We start from the raw sequence: 14,820 nt of genomic DNA on the forward strand, positions 1-14,820 counted from the left end.
TTTGCAAATCTGTCACAGCCTGCCAGAAGCTTATCTTAGGCTGTAAAATTTAAAGCTCATCCTCCACCCCACAAAAAAATCCTGGGAAATGTAGTTTAGCCCTCACTGAGCACCACTTCCCAACACACTTCAACTACTAAGGATGCAGGATTCTGGGGTGGGGGGCAGGAAATATGCTTTAAAAGTATGGTGGTAGGCAGCCTTATCAGGAACTAAGAACTATAGCTCATTGGTAAAACAGCTGATTTGCATGCAGAGGGTCCCAGGTTCAAATCCCTGGCATCTCCATGGAGGGCCAGGAAAGACTCCGTCTGGAACCCACGAAAACCACTGCCAGCTGGGGTAGACCATACTGAGCTAGATGGACCAATGGTCTCTCTTGATATAAAGCAGCTTCCTGTACCTTAAGTGCTCATTCTCACCTGTGCAAGATGGATTTGTCGTAAAGCTCCCCCTCGGGTGTCTGCATGATGGCAAACTCCTCCTGGGTCACAAGACACAATGCTGGGTTTTCCAAAGAGGTGGAGATGGCGCTGATGACCTGAGGGAGGACTCTGCCGGGAGAAAGGGCAGACAGCATGCCCACTGCGTTCAGGGACGACTGCAAAAGAAGGGGAGGGGAGGGGACAAGAGGAAAAACAGCCACCGTCAAGGATCATGGAGCCATTTAAGAGTCTCTCAGTACTCAGGGCAGGGTGCAACCTTGATTTCCAACACTCTTTATAGCATCCACCTGCAACGTGGACAGCACAGTCAAGATTTCAACCCACAATTCCCAAGTCTAAAGTCATGCAAACACACGATGCTCCTGGGACAATGATGGGGGTTTCTCCATTGTGCAACACTTAAGGAGGGGACCACAAAGCAGCGGTAGAGAGCATGTTCTGCATGCAGGAGGCCACAGGTTTGATCCCTGCCAACTCCAACTATAATTTCCAAGAAGCAGGTCACGAAACTCTGAAACCCTGGAGAGCCTGTTAAGAGCAGACCAGGGGTTGGGGGACTTCAGGCCCAGGGGTGAATGGAGCCCTCCAGGCCTAATACTCCTCACTGTCCCTCTGCTTCACACCCTCCGTGCATGTTTTTGCCTGGCTTGAAAGTGCCCTTGAACTCCGATCACATCTCCTGCTTGTCTGGATGGAGAATATGGGGTGGGTGGTGGGTGAATAAACCAGCCTACTCTGCAAACATGAAATTTACATCCGTTGCTCCGCCCACTTTTGCCTCTGGCCCTGCCCACCACTGACACATGGCCCTTGGAAGGTTCCCCAGAAGTGGAATGCGGCTCTTGGGCCAAAAAGGGTTCCCCAGCTGTGGAATCAACAATGCTGAGCGATAGGTGGACAGCAGTCTGCGTAGCCTAAGGCAGCTCCACACTCTCTTGGCCACCCCCACTTGGTCCAAGGATGGATGCCCTTGACAAGCTTTTGGCCAAGGATCAAACCCGGTCACCTTATTCATGGGGCTCTGGGTGACGATTCGGTCGAACATCTTTTCCAGATGCTTGGTGATGAAGTCGATTGGGTCAAGCTTCATCTTAGTTAGAAGGGTTGGCCAAAGGCCCGATTGACCTGCTACTGAAAGGCAGAAACAATATATATATATATATATATATATAATATGACACAGAACAACAGAGACTTACAAGAGGCCCAGCGCATGCCTCTCATGCCACAGACCCAACTGCAACTCCCCCCTTCTACTCACCTAGAGACGGGTGACTGCTTACTAGCAACATTTCCAAGGCTAGCTTTTCTCTCTCCTCTGGATCCGCCTCCAGCCCCGACACGCCCGAGATCACACACAAGGTTTCCTGAAGGACGCGAGGGGGGATGTATGTTTTCCCTTGTTCTGACAGTTCGCCCGACTCGGTGACCAAGGCCTCTGCGGGAAGGACCTGACGAATAACGGAAATAAGGCAAAACGATAAAGGACGCAAGCGCCAGGGTAGAGAGAAATGCTGGTTAAAACCTCATGGAATAAAATGTAGCAGAGCACAAGGACATCTGAAGGGGTGCTTTAGCAGGGTCAAGCCAGCAGCACATTGCCCAGTCAGATGCCTCCAGGAAGGCAACAGGCAGGACCTGAACGCAACAGCAACTCTCCCCGCTTGCAGTACTCAGAGGCACAGTAGTTCCAACCTTGCAGGGAGAACACAGCCATCATGGCTGGTAGCCACTGATGAGTCTTATCCTTTGTGAATTTCAAGACAGAGGGCTCCTTTTGGAGTGTTACTTTTATATAAATAAAAAGCATTTGGGCAGGGGCTCCTTGAGTTCTGCTGCCTTCCCTTCTCTCTTTTGTTTCCTGGCTTGTTGTTTCATAGCCTCACTTGTCCCCAGGAGTGACCCTGGGGTGAGGTGGAGCTGCCCTTCTGACACCGGGTCTGCTGCTCATGTGGATGGAGTGGGGGGATGAGGGTGCACCGGTGGGGCCACCAACGTTAATCCAGTGCTCCCACCAGCGCACCTGTAAAAGCCCCAATTGCACAGTCACTCTAACCCTGCCCCAGCCTCATCCACGTAAGCAGCAGAAATACCAGTGTTGGGAGGGCAAATCCACCCCCTCACATGGGTGACACTTACTGCCCATTCACATACTGGAAAACCCACTTCTAGGACACTTAGGGGGACCCTTATTTAAACAAATTTTATTAGTCAAGAGACCATTGAATCATCGGATGAAAACAGGTAATATTATTACAACCTCATTTTAAAAAATATAAATGGAATATATATAAATAAGTGAAATACTTTAAAAAAATTACAAAGGACCAAACACCAGATAGTCAGTTTGGAGACTATCAAACAGTCATTAAGATGTAATACAAATAGCCAAGTTCAAGAATTTGGCCACTTGCTCCGTAACTGACTTGTTAAAGTTTGACTTGGAAGTTCAGCATCTTTATAATTGTTGGGTTGTTGTTTTTTAAACCCAACCACCAGATTTTATACATCCAATTAGTAACTATTAATCTGAAGAAATATTCATGAACACTTAGGGCTGTCACTTGATTAAAGAAATAATCTGAATAAATAAAGTTAATGGATCAAATGTTTCCATTGATTATCTGATTAAATCTGCATATGTATTAAAACCCATCACTTTGAACACCAGGAAACTTTCTTTCAGGGATGGGGAACCTGTGACCTTTCAGTTGCTGGACCAGAACTCCCATCATCTCTGAGCAATGGCCATGCTAGCTAGGGCTGATGGGAGATTGACTTCCATCAACATCTGGAGGGACACACTTTTCCCCACTTGCAGTTTATGTGTTTTTCGATGAAGCATGCAGACCCATCTTGGAACAGGCATTCTCTTGCGAGACAGATAAGAGGAAATGCCTTTCCTAGGATTGTGCCTACTTACTCACATTGACATTACCTTTAAAAAAAGTTTGCTTCCCAATTAATAAGGACAGCTTTTTAATCATTAAAAAGGTTTTAAAATGAATTGACTAAATGCTGAAGCCGCACTGCCAACTATCCGTGAACCGGCTTACTCTGCACCCTGATTTTCACTGAAAGCTTTGAGAAAACACCCAACCTCACCCAAAAAAAGCATTACCTTATGAGAGCTAAGAACTGCTTTCAGCTCTTCTAAGAGCCCGTAAGCCAACTTGAACCCCCTGGGCAAAGACAAGAGCTTCCTTGCAGTCTGCTGGGCGAGCCTTCGGACACACCACGACCGGCTGAGAAGGACTGCAGCCAGAGTTTTGTAATATTGCCTGAAAGCAAGAGGAGAAAACAAGGTAACCTTTTTCTGGGCAGTGGGAGGAAAAGAGAAAGGAGAAAGGCCATGGCTCAACGGCAGATCATATGCTTTGAGTGCAAAACGTTCCCAGGTTGAATCCAGGACCGGATTTAAACTTGTTGTGGCCCTAAGCTATAACATGAGTGAGGCCCTTCCCTCTTCAACAAATAATAAAAATTTTAAATGTAAAATACGGACTGTACAATTAAATGGAATTTGATAGTCGTGTAATACAGATATTAAATACGCAAGTTATATCTGTGCACATCCTTTGTTTAGGAGTTTGTCAAACACATAACACAATTAAACAATATAATATAAGGTTATATAAATTAGATATAATTTATATATACGCACGGGCTGTTTTCTGCAAGAATCCAAAAGGCTGCATGTGTACGAGGTTCTATAGAATTGTTTCCTGTTGTCGGCAAGCGAGCCGCAACAATGATATTCAATACCTACCAAAAATTATCTTCATTTTGTATGATGTTTATGGTTTCCTGGTGGCAATGTTGTAAACGTTTTCTTTCTTTCTAACGCGAGGCCCCTCGTAATGCGAGGTCCTAAGCTGTAGCTTGTACGTAAATCTGGCCCTGGTTCAATCCTTGGCATCTCCAGGTAGGGCTGGGAGAGACCCCTGTCTGAAACCCTGAGGAGTTGCTGCCAGTCAGTGTAGCCAATATTAAGGTAGATGGACCAATAGTCTGACTCAGTTTAGTAAAGGGCTGTAGCCGGAGGGCAAAGGATCTATGAGGAAGCTCCCAGGGCTCAATCTCCAGATATGGCTGGGAAAGACCACTATCTGAAACCTTGGAAAGCTGCTGCCGGTCAGTGTGGACAAAACTGAAGTAGATGGACCAATGGCCAGACTCAGCGTAAGGCAGTTTCCTAGGCAGAGAAAGGAGGCGAGCAGCCAACGGCACAATTGAGAAGCAAAACATCTCAGCTTCTTGTGCCAAGTTGAAGGGATAACCTCAAGGGCTGCTCAAGAGGCCAGACGCTGAGTGAGCAGGGGAAGCAAACCAAACAAGTTGTACTTACTGGACTTTAGCACCGGGTAGTCGATGCTCCTGGTCCAAGAGGAGGCGCTCTGTCAGCTGCAGAACTGTGCACATTGCTGCAGGAAGGCAGGGAGCAGGGAAAAAACACAGAATCATGTGGAAGCCAGCAGAAAAACAAAGCAAAAGTTTTCAACATTTGTCTTTCACTACAATTTTAATGTTTGCTTTGTGGGTTTTTTATGAAGCGCTTAGAGGTTCTATTTGCAATCAAGCGGGATATAATTTTGTTACATAAATAAAATAAATATATCCCAGTTCCTCAGAGGAGCATAAAGTTCCTCCAGAGAATCACAGCTTCTCCTTCTGTTAACCCTCTTAATGGCTGCAAAAGGTATGCGTTTAAAACAGCAGTGAGGAACCTCAGTCCCGCAGCCCTAATTATTCTGTTTTATAGCTTAGGTATTCAGACTTTTTAAAAAAATAATTTGACTTTGGTCCAAAGAAACAAGGAAATAACAGAGGTGGAGCTGTGGGTATTAATCCTTTAAAAGCAACCATCCAGGCAACACAACCCATTGTGCAAGGATCCTAAGCAGAGGGTTGGAGACATGTAAAAGTCTGTAAAAGCTACTCTGCCCCAAGGCAACATTCTGCAGACTACTCTGTACAGGAAGTGGGGTGCAGCGGTTAAAGTGTCGGACTAGGACCTGGCAGGCCAGGGTTCAAATCCCCACTTGCTCATGAAGTTCACTGGGTGACCGTGGGCCAGCCACTGGCTCTTTGCCTGATCTGCCTCACAAGGTGGTTGTGAGGATAAAAAGGGGAGTGGGGAGGATCGCGTACACCACCTAGAGCTCCTTGGAAGAAAGGCAGGATATAAATGTAATAATAATTTTTAGAAAATACTCTGTCTCAGCCCAATTCCTCCAAGCAGCGGAACAGCAGCACATGCAGCTCCCCAAAGCCCAAAATACACAGGCCTGTGAATCTGGGGAGCCCAGTGGTGTCTAGTTCCTATTGAGGGAACCGTTTTGCAAAAGCAAAGGATGACCCCTTAAAGGAAAGGTTTGCAACTCACCCTCCTCCGATGCAGACTGCAGGAACTTCTCAGAAGTGAAGATCTGCTTTTTCTCATCCAGAATGAGGGGCCAGAAGCTGTTCAATTTGTTGTCTGGGAAGTGGGGGGGGGGGGGAGAGGGAGAATCAGTGCCACGTATGGGACTAAAAGAAGCCACAAACGGCACAGCAAGCACCTCTTACATGGCATATAGTTTTATTTATTTCTACCAACCTCGATCTCGAGAGTTGCAGTAATAATTCTGTACCAGATTGTAGAACTGCGAAGACCACAGGAGTGAGCAAGGAGTAGCGACAGAGAGAGAGACATCCAAATTATGCAGTTCTGCTAACATATTTAATCTCTGCCTACCTTTCCTAACAACAGTCCATCCCTGTCAAAAAGGAAAGTGATCTCTTAAAAAAGAAAAAAAGGAAAAGATATCCTGGGAATCTCACCTATTTGTGCATCTGCTACCGAGAGCCTACAAATCAGCAGAGCTGCTGCGACTCCTTCTGTCACCAGGGGAACCTGAGTGCTTTGGGCTGCTGCTTTTTCAACCGTCTGGATCAGCACCGGCAGCAAGTCTGCTCCCTGCATAAGTACGTTGCCTGCAAAAGCCGAAAGAAAAAACGTACCCAAGTCAAAGCAGCCCTTCCCCAAAATCCCACTCGGCGATGCCACAGAACAGTTTTCCTCTGCTGCAGATGCCGCCCACGAATGAGGGCAAAGCTTACCTTTGAAGGATGCCAGCATGCATTGGAGATACGCGTGCCTTACAGGCGAAGTACAGGTTTTAAGGCTGAAGGCTTTCTTGAACCACTCCACCAGCTTCTTGGGCACTTCGGTGGTGAACCGATTACACCAGAGAGCGAGGACAGAGATGGCGTGCACCAAAGTGCCTTCGTGGACTGAGGAGAGAGAGAGAAAGTGAGAAAGGGGGGGGAAACTGAGGCAAAAACCCCACAACCCATCAATTTGCCATGTGTTCTCCACTGAAGCCACCCATGATCATCACCCATCACTGAAGCTGACAGAGCACACGAACTTAAGAATAGTCCTGCTGGATCAGGTCAAAGGACCATCTGGCCAGCATCCTCTTCTCATAGCGGCTTGCCCTGCTGTGCAGTTATGAATCGGTTGCCTTTCGTATTATTATCAATTAAGTTTATATAGTCCCACCCTTCCTCCCAAAGGAGCCCAGGGAGGCAAACACAAACGATAAAACAATTAGAACATCCAAAAAGAATTTCAACACAGATGCAGACAGGGATAAAGATCTCTACTCAAAAGGCTTGTTGGAAGAGCGAGATCTTCAGCAGGCGCCAAAAAGACAACAGAGACAGTGCCTGCCTAATATTTGAAGGGTGGGTGCCACAACACTAAAGATCTGCTTCCTATGTTTTGTGGACCCCAGATGGTATTGACAGGAGGCCCTCACCTGCACAGCACAGTGACCAACTGGGTATATAAGGGGTAAGACAGTGTTTCAGGTATCCTGGTCCCAAGCTGTGTAATACATCAAAACCAGCACCCTGAACTTAGCCTAGTAGCAGAATGGCAGCCAAAGCAATTCTTTCAGCAGCAGGGTAACATGGTGGCAATATCTTGCCCCAGTGACTACTATGGGGTGACTTATCTTATTGTGATTCCTGGTTTATGGCTTTTCATGCATTTGTGGCCTGCCTTTGAGTTCTGGAGGGCTCTACATTTTAGCACACAAAGAACAGGCAAGAGGAAAATTCCTTACCTTCCTGCTGAAGAAAAGGGATGAAAAGTTCTGTCATGGTTGCGCTTACAACTTGGTTTGATGGCCCAGAAACTGCATGATGGCTACAGCTGCCAATCCCTAAACGCAGCAACAGTTGCTAGATTAGAATGACATCTCTTTATTTTACATTTCAAAAACTTTTAAAAAAAGGATGTGTTTCTGTAGGAACTGAGTTTTATTACATTGGAGATGACCTACTGAAATATTTCCTGCTTTCCAACTTGCCTTTGGGAATAGCAGCGATGCGAGACTTCCAGAAAAAAAATTAAATAAAGGGGGGGAGGATCTAGAATTTTCCCCACTACTCTAAAAACCAAAGGAAATCAGATTTAGCAAGTTTGACTTGCATTTTCTAAAAAAAAAAAATCCTTAATGTGCTAGAGATGTGAAAACCCAGAAAAGAAGCCGAAAAATTCGGGGGGGGGGGACTTCCCCCCCTCATATTCCCCCACCATTTTTCAAGAAAAACCAGAAAAAAACAGGGGCAACCCAGGGGCAAAAAGAGGGCCCCCAATTTTTGTTTTTCTCCCTTCGGGCCTTCACATCTCTATGAAGTACACGTAGGGCACAGATCTATTAGCTGAAAAAAAGCCATGTTTTGGAGAGCCAGTGTGGTGCTTCATCTCAATCACTGGACTATGACTGCAGAGTCCCAGGCTGAAATTCTCTCATCCCATAAAGCCCACCGGACAATCTTGGACCATCGGCCCTCTGAGTTTAACTTGCTTCCCAGGGTTGTTGGGAGGATAAAAGTGTGTACGTACGGGGGTGGGGGGAAGGAACCAGGTATTGTGCCTCAAAGTCTGTGGAAGGATATAAATGGAATAACAGAAGAGTAATAAATGCTTCTCCTAGACATTCTTTGTATGGTTCAGCTGTCTCTGCGAGAGCATGGAAAGATGCGCTGGTAAAATGAAAGGTGGGAAATCCAGAGTCTGCCCCGCAGGAGATGTATGAGCTCTCACTGCAAGATATTCCACGGCCCTCTTACAGCACCCTTACCTGAGAGGATGCTGATTTTCTGTGCCACAACCGTTAGCTTTCCCTCAGCACCTATCGGCAAGAAGTATGGGTTAATTAACAGGGTTGGAGCGATGCCAGTTGGCCATCAAAACCAAATCTACACACCCTAGCCATGGATGGACAACCACATCTCAGTTTACTAATAAGCCAAGGTAAGAATGAGCCTTGTGTCCTCACACGTAACCGCTTTGTTCCTCTCTCCATGCAAACTGGGACACGGGTCTTCAGGTAGCTATACAGTTTCCCATTATGTCCAAACCAGGAAACTACGGCTAACAGCTTCCAAATGAACCAGGCTATGAAGCCGTGGTTTTAAAATTGGTTTCGTATCCTGGCTTGTTTAGAAGCCGCTGACCATAGTTTCCCGATTTGGGCATAATAGGAAGCTATACAGTTATTTGCAGACTTCCTGGCTTGTTCATTCACGCATGTGAAGGGAGGGAGAAGAAAAGTGGTTGTGTGTGAATTTGTGGAACGAGTTTGTCCTGGGAACGGTAGTTTACCCCTCACAGAGCTACAATTCCCAGCACCCTTAACAAACTACAGTTCCCAGGATTCTTGGGGGTGGTGGGAATGTACTTTAAATGTATGGTGTGTACGCAGCCTACGAGGTATGTAAATAGTCTGCCTGCTTACCTTGGCCACTGATCAACTCCCACATTTCAGACCCACACATAGAGGTGAGGTGCACCATGAAAAAGATGCCCACAGAGCACAGGGGGATATCCAGCTAAGCTCAGAGAAGACCAGCAAAACCAAGAGACTTACATTATTTGCCCACTGATTTTGTTAGGTCTACTCCGAGTATGACTAATATTAGATGAATGATACGGATATCATCCAGAGCAGCTGTAAGCGGCACAAGAGATGTACCAGCAATCAAGGCCACATCCATACCATACATTTAAAGCATGTGACTTCCCCCAAAGAATCCTGGGAACTGTCGTTTGTTAAAGGTGCTGGGAATTGCAGCTCTCTGAGGGATAAACTACAATCCCCAGGATTCTTTGGGAGAATACATGTGCTTTCAATGTATACTGTGGATGTGACCCAAGACAACAGGAAGCAAATGATCAAAGTCCTTCCCCCAAGAGCCACTCACCGCCCAGAATAGCAAAGAGGTGTCTCCCAAGTGACTCCACCGTTGATGGGTCGCTGCACTGCCGAGCCAAATTCTTTAATGCTACTATGGCCTCATCCATCAGCTGAGAACTGTTGGATTTCAATTGGCCTAAAAAAAAAAGACAAACACAAAAGTTCATAGCTATGGGATACTTGTATTTCCTAACAAGTGAGAAGGGGGGGGGGGGGAGAGAGAAGAAATGTGAGCATGATGACTGCAGCCTAGTTCATCTCCTTGAAAAATAAGCACACACCCCATCCACACCTTTAAAATGTTTTTACCTGTTAAAATTGGCCCCTGCTAATCAGTCAAGGAAAGGCTGGGTTGGTTAAGCCATTAAACCAATGAAAAGATAAGGAACATAGGGAGTAGGCCTTATACCGAGTCAGACCTCTGGTCCATTTAGCCCAGCCTAGAGATGTGAAGGCCCAGAAAAGACCTAAAATTATTGGGGGGATCCCATATTTTTCCAGGGGGTTCCAAAAAATTGGGGGGGGGGGAAATAAAAAAATGGGAAAAATGGGCAGGGAGGAAATTTGGTGTTTTTATTTTTATTTTAAAATCCATTTTCTTTTTCTGGGCCTTCTCATTTCTAACCCAGTATTGTCTACACTGACTGGCAGTGGCTCTCCAGGGTTGCAGACAGGGAGTCTCTCCCAGCCCTACCTGGAGATGCCATTGGGGACTGAACCTGGGGCCTTCTGCATACAAAGCAGATGCTCCAACGCTGGGCTATGGCATTGGTTCTCGGCTGCAGCCCTCATTCAGCCTGATCCAAAAACAGTGCAAGCTAGGCAGGGCTGGTCTCTCTCTCCCCCCTCCGCCCCTGGGGTTGTATTCAACTAAGTCCTACTCAGAATACACCCATAGAAATGAATGAGCTTAAATTAGTCGTGGTCTATTAACTTCAATGGATCTACTCTGCGTAAGACTAGGATGGATTTCCACCTACTCTCTCACACATACGTGTATGCCCCAATAGCCCCCAGCAGGATTCCCAGCTCTACAAGGTAGTAGCACTACTGTGCTCTCCAGTACAGATCCAAGATCCCACCCAGCCCACAGAGATACAATGTCTGTCCCAACTGAGCAGTGAGACAAAAAAAACCCTCCCCAACTATGCTAGACCCTCCTCAAGAGAATGATGCAAGACCCTCCAGGCACAACTCCTTTAAGCAAGGGGTCTTGTCCACCACCTGCCTGGAGTGTCAAGGAGACATCAGGCTTCCAAGTGCTTGATTGGCACTATCATCATCAAAACTTATTCTGGACTGCTCTCACAGTGACAAGTCTGCACTCCAGTCAGCATAGCATGGTGCTGAAAGAGTGGCAATAGCAGGGAATTTTCTGCATTGCCTCTGTTATCTGCAAACAACGGGACTTACCGGCTAGCCCTTTCACTATGTCCAGAGCATACTGGCTGAGGTCGAGGGTCACAGATGCCAGCAGAGAGGAGATTGCTGAAGACAGACAAGAAAGTGAGGGAGAGGGAGAGGGGTGTTTTGTTCATTAGCTTTCAGGCTTGCCAGGGACAAATCTCTGAAAACAGCTAGCATTTCACTCATGGTTGATGCTCAAGAACCAAAATAAAGGATCTGGGAACTACAAAGCAGCTGACGCTTAAGATGCTCTTTCCTAAAAACTGAGAATTCTATATGGGGGACTGGAGAGGAATAACCTGATGAACTGTAAACCCCCGGAATTCTATCTGATTGCACAGAATCATGAGTGCCTCCATCTCAAGACCCCTTTTAAACTGTAAATTTAAAAAGGGGGGGCTTTAAATATTTTTTGTTAATGCGATCCAGCAAAGCACACAATCCAATATGTTATTGACGTTTAAAACTTTTCCCCTTCGAGGAACAGAATCAGCATCTTGAGCCAGAAACATGAGGGCCATATGGCACAAATATAAACAGGCCCACCCAGACAAACATTAAGAATCAAATGCTGCTTCTCCAATCCAGGGGGAGCCGCCATGATCCCACACAAGAAAGAGTGGCTCTGCGGATCTCAGTGCCGCCGACTCTGGTTGGCGCAACCTTCCTTTGAAACATACCCCACGCCACTCACTTTCAATGGCATTCTCAGGGCTCCGCAGCAGGGATTTCTGCAAAGCTGGCAACACGAGGTCCTTGAACTCAGAATGAGACAGGTAGCGAAGCAGAGGGACACAGTTGTCCTGTAAGAAACCCACAATTTTAACGCAGGATGCAACTGTACATGGCTCAAGATCCTTAGTGCAAATAGCCCCTTGCCTGGTCGCCAGGGGTGAGCAGGAATTCCCATCCAGCAAACTCCAGTCAATAAAAATGGGGATGTTAAGCGCACATATAAGGCAAGGGCAGGGAACCTCAGGCCCAAACGTGGCCCTCTAGGCCTCTCTCTTTGGCCCTCGGAATTCTCCCCAGACCACACCCCTCACTGGGCTTACTTCACACCCTCCTTTAATGTTTTTGCCCGGCTGGTAATGCGTCCTTGAACTCCCATCATGCTCTTGCTCGCCCAGATGGAGGAGAGATGGAAGCATGAGCATGTATAGAAATTACACCGCTGTGCAAAGGATAAATTTACATCCATTCCTCCGCCTGCTTTTGCCTCTGGCCCTGCCCATCACTGGCATGTGGCCCTCGGAAGGCTGCCCAGAAAGGAATGCGGCCCTCAGGCTAAAAAAGGTTCCCCACCCCAATAAAAGGCTAGGAAGACTTTGCTGTCACCAGTTATCACTCTTGTGAATAGTCACCATTCTAATATTTGTATTCAACTGAGTTTAGCACAGAAGCATTGGAGATGCTTGCATTTCATAAATATTTAGCTCCAAGGTTTACCTTGCTTTTTCTCCCTGTATGGACATGCCAAGGCTTTCCCTGATCCGTAAGATTAGACCCTGTTTTGTGCATTTCAATCATCTGAATTTCTGGTTTATTTGCTTTTATGTATTTTTATCCTGCTGTTTTAGGATGTGTTTTTGTTTCAATGTTTTCACAATACATTGTTTTTTAAACTGCACACCGCTTAAGAGATATTTGAAATACTAAGCAGTTTACAAACGCTTTTAAGTAACATAAAATAAATAAATCTGCAACGGACAATAGTTAATTCAGCTGATAAAGTGGATTCTTGGCCTTGAAAGCTTCTACCACAATAAATCTGCTTGTCTTTAAAAAGCGCCCAAAGACTCTTGTTTTGCGTTTGCTGTGGTAGATTTAACCCAGTGGGCTAGTAACTATTTTTGACTTAGGCTGCAATCCTAACCATGTCTACTCACAGAAGTAAGCCCTATTGAATTCAAAGAGGCTTACGCCCAGGGCAAACGGAGTTAGGAGCGCAGCCTGAGGTGCTCAAGGCTAGGGATTTCTCTCACCAGCAGGTGCTTCGGAGGTTTCGTCTTGCTCATCAAGATGGTCTTCATGTAGAAATCAAGGAGGGCGCCCTGAACAAGATGAAACGCCCATTACAATCATGCAGCAATACACCTCGACAGGGCTGAATAACCTCATTTTCAGTGGCTGGAGGGCAAAGGTTTACTAAGGCAATTTGCCAATGCTACAGAGTCTCCGTTTACAGGCCTGGAGACACTGCACTGCATCATCATGAATGCCAGACTCCATGCCACTGGTGACATCTGAGGGGACCCCACTGGAGCTTGAAACCCACACACACAAACACACTCCAGCCCATGGTGGCCACAGTTGCAGGCACCATCTTTATCTTCCCAAAAAGCAGCACGCAAGAATTTATGGTAGTTGACACTAGACTACCGGTAGTTGCACTGAACTTGAGGTGCATTACTTTTTTTGGGGGGGGGGAGATAAATGAAGCGCCACCACCTCCAGACTGCCCCCTGCCAAGAGCCTGCAAACTTCTGGAGCCGGCCCACAGGGGTGAGGAACATGCAGCCCGCAGACCTAGTCTGCCAGGCTTCCGTGTTTGGCCCAGCCACGCCCACTTGCCCTACACCTGATGTCATATACGTCATATATGTGTGGCAGACAAATATGCAATGGGGTCAAAGGGACTTGCACAGCGCTACATTATCTCCAGCAATGACCTGGATCATCAGCAGAGGCAAAAGCAGGTCACCTGATGGCACTGCAGTGACAGGCGACTGACAGGTGGGCGACCACGTCCACCTGTCAAGCTCGATTGTGAGGTACAATGGAGGTAAGGATACAGACAGCTGGCTGGATCCAGTTCTCCACCCCTCTTTTAAAGTCGCACCTGCTGATTCTAACATTAGCTAAAGGCCCAACCCACACTGCTGCTGGCAACCTAACTGATTAGCCACATCTTCCTCCAACACCAAGCCCATCCCAGGGATACTTGCCTTGTATCGGTTAATAACATCCAGTTCTTTCTGAGTGGTGCAGAACTGCACCAGCAGGCCCAACATGGCTGCATAGCCTTGGTTGGCTTCGAGGCCAAGAATGACAGAGAGGTACTGATCCACCAGCTCAGGGTTCTGAGGAGGAGGAAGAGAAGAAATCAAAGCAAATATGTCAGGAAGTTAATGCATGACAGCCTAAATCAGGAGTACCCAACGTGAAGCCCTCTAGATCAACAGTTCTTACACCTTGTTTGGGTCACAGGCCCCTCTAAGAATCTGATCAAAGGTATGGATCTCCATAAATAAATAAATACAATTAATTTTAATGCAATGGAAATTGATTTTTGGGTTTTTTGCGCTCGGTTCATGGACACCCCCCCCCCCCGGCTCCATGGACCACAGGTTAAAAACACCCTGTTCTAGACGTTCAGATCACATCAGCCCTGCCTACTGGAAATGCTAGCTGGGGCTGATGGGAGTTGTAGTCCAACAACCATCCAGAGGGCACCCCTGGCCATAGTTGTCATAATCTGGGTCATGCCCTCAGAAGATGCATCAGTCACCTCTTTCCACAGCCTGTTCAGTTTCTTCACAGCCCCGTCCACCACAGGCTTGCGAGAGCCCCCCAGAACCTCCAACAGCAGCAGACACTGAACTTCCACCTGTTGAAAAAGAAGAGGATGGGCCGGTATAAATGATGACTGAACCTCAAGGACAATCCCTGAACTCATTGCAGCCTTTGTTTTGTTTATATCCCTGACAAAG

The 14,820-nt window shown here is 46.8% G+C and overlaps 1 protein-coding gene across 1 annotated transcript in view; it reads right to left on the minus strand.

Moving 5' to 3' along the window:
• Positions 1–14,820, minus strand: part of GCN1 (GCN1 activator of EIF2AK4) — a 70,870-nt gene that overhangs the window by 48,215 nt on the left and 7,835 nt on the right. The window contains exons 6-21 of the mRNA XM_061603257.1: positions 14,619–14,717; positions 14,056–14,190; positions 13,093–13,161; positions 11,802–11,910; positions 11,114–11,188; positions 9,708–9,836; positions 8,585–8,635; positions 7,562–7,660; positions 6,549–6,722; positions 6,270–6,422; positions 5,833–5,925; positions 4,795–4,870; positions 3,568–3,727; positions 1,708–1,897; positions 1,453–1,577; positions 423–601 (exon numbers count right to left, since the gene is read on the minus strand). Coding sequence (XP_061459241.1) covers positions 423–601; positions 1,453–1,577; positions 1,708–1,897; positions 3,568–3,727; positions 4,795–4,870; positions 5,833–5,925; positions 6,270–6,422; positions 6,549–6,722; positions 7,562–7,660; positions 8,585–8,635; positions 9,708–9,836; positions 11,114–11,188; positions 11,802–11,910; positions 13,093–13,161; positions 14,056–14,190; positions 14,619–14,717 — 1,916 coding nt within the window. The remainder of the gene's footprint in view (positions 1–422; positions 602–1,452; positions 1,578–1,707; positions 1,898–3,567; positions 3,728–4,794; positions 4,871–5,832; positions 5,926–6,269; positions 6,423–6,548; positions 6,723–7,561; positions 7,661–8,584; positions 8,636–9,707; positions 9,837–11,113; positions 11,189–11,801; positions 11,911–13,092; positions 13,162–14,055; positions 14,191–14,618; positions 14,718–14,820) is intronic.

The sequence above is a fragment of the Rhineura floridana genome, chromosome 19 (genome assembly GCF_030035675.1).
Source record: "Rhineura floridana isolate rRhiFlo1 chromosome 19, rRhiFlo1.hap2, whole genome shotgun sequence".
In the NCBI taxonomy this organism is placed as follows: domain Eukaryota; kingdom Metazoa; phylum Chordata; class Lepidosauria; order Squamata; family Rhineuridae; genus Rhineura; species Rhineura floridana.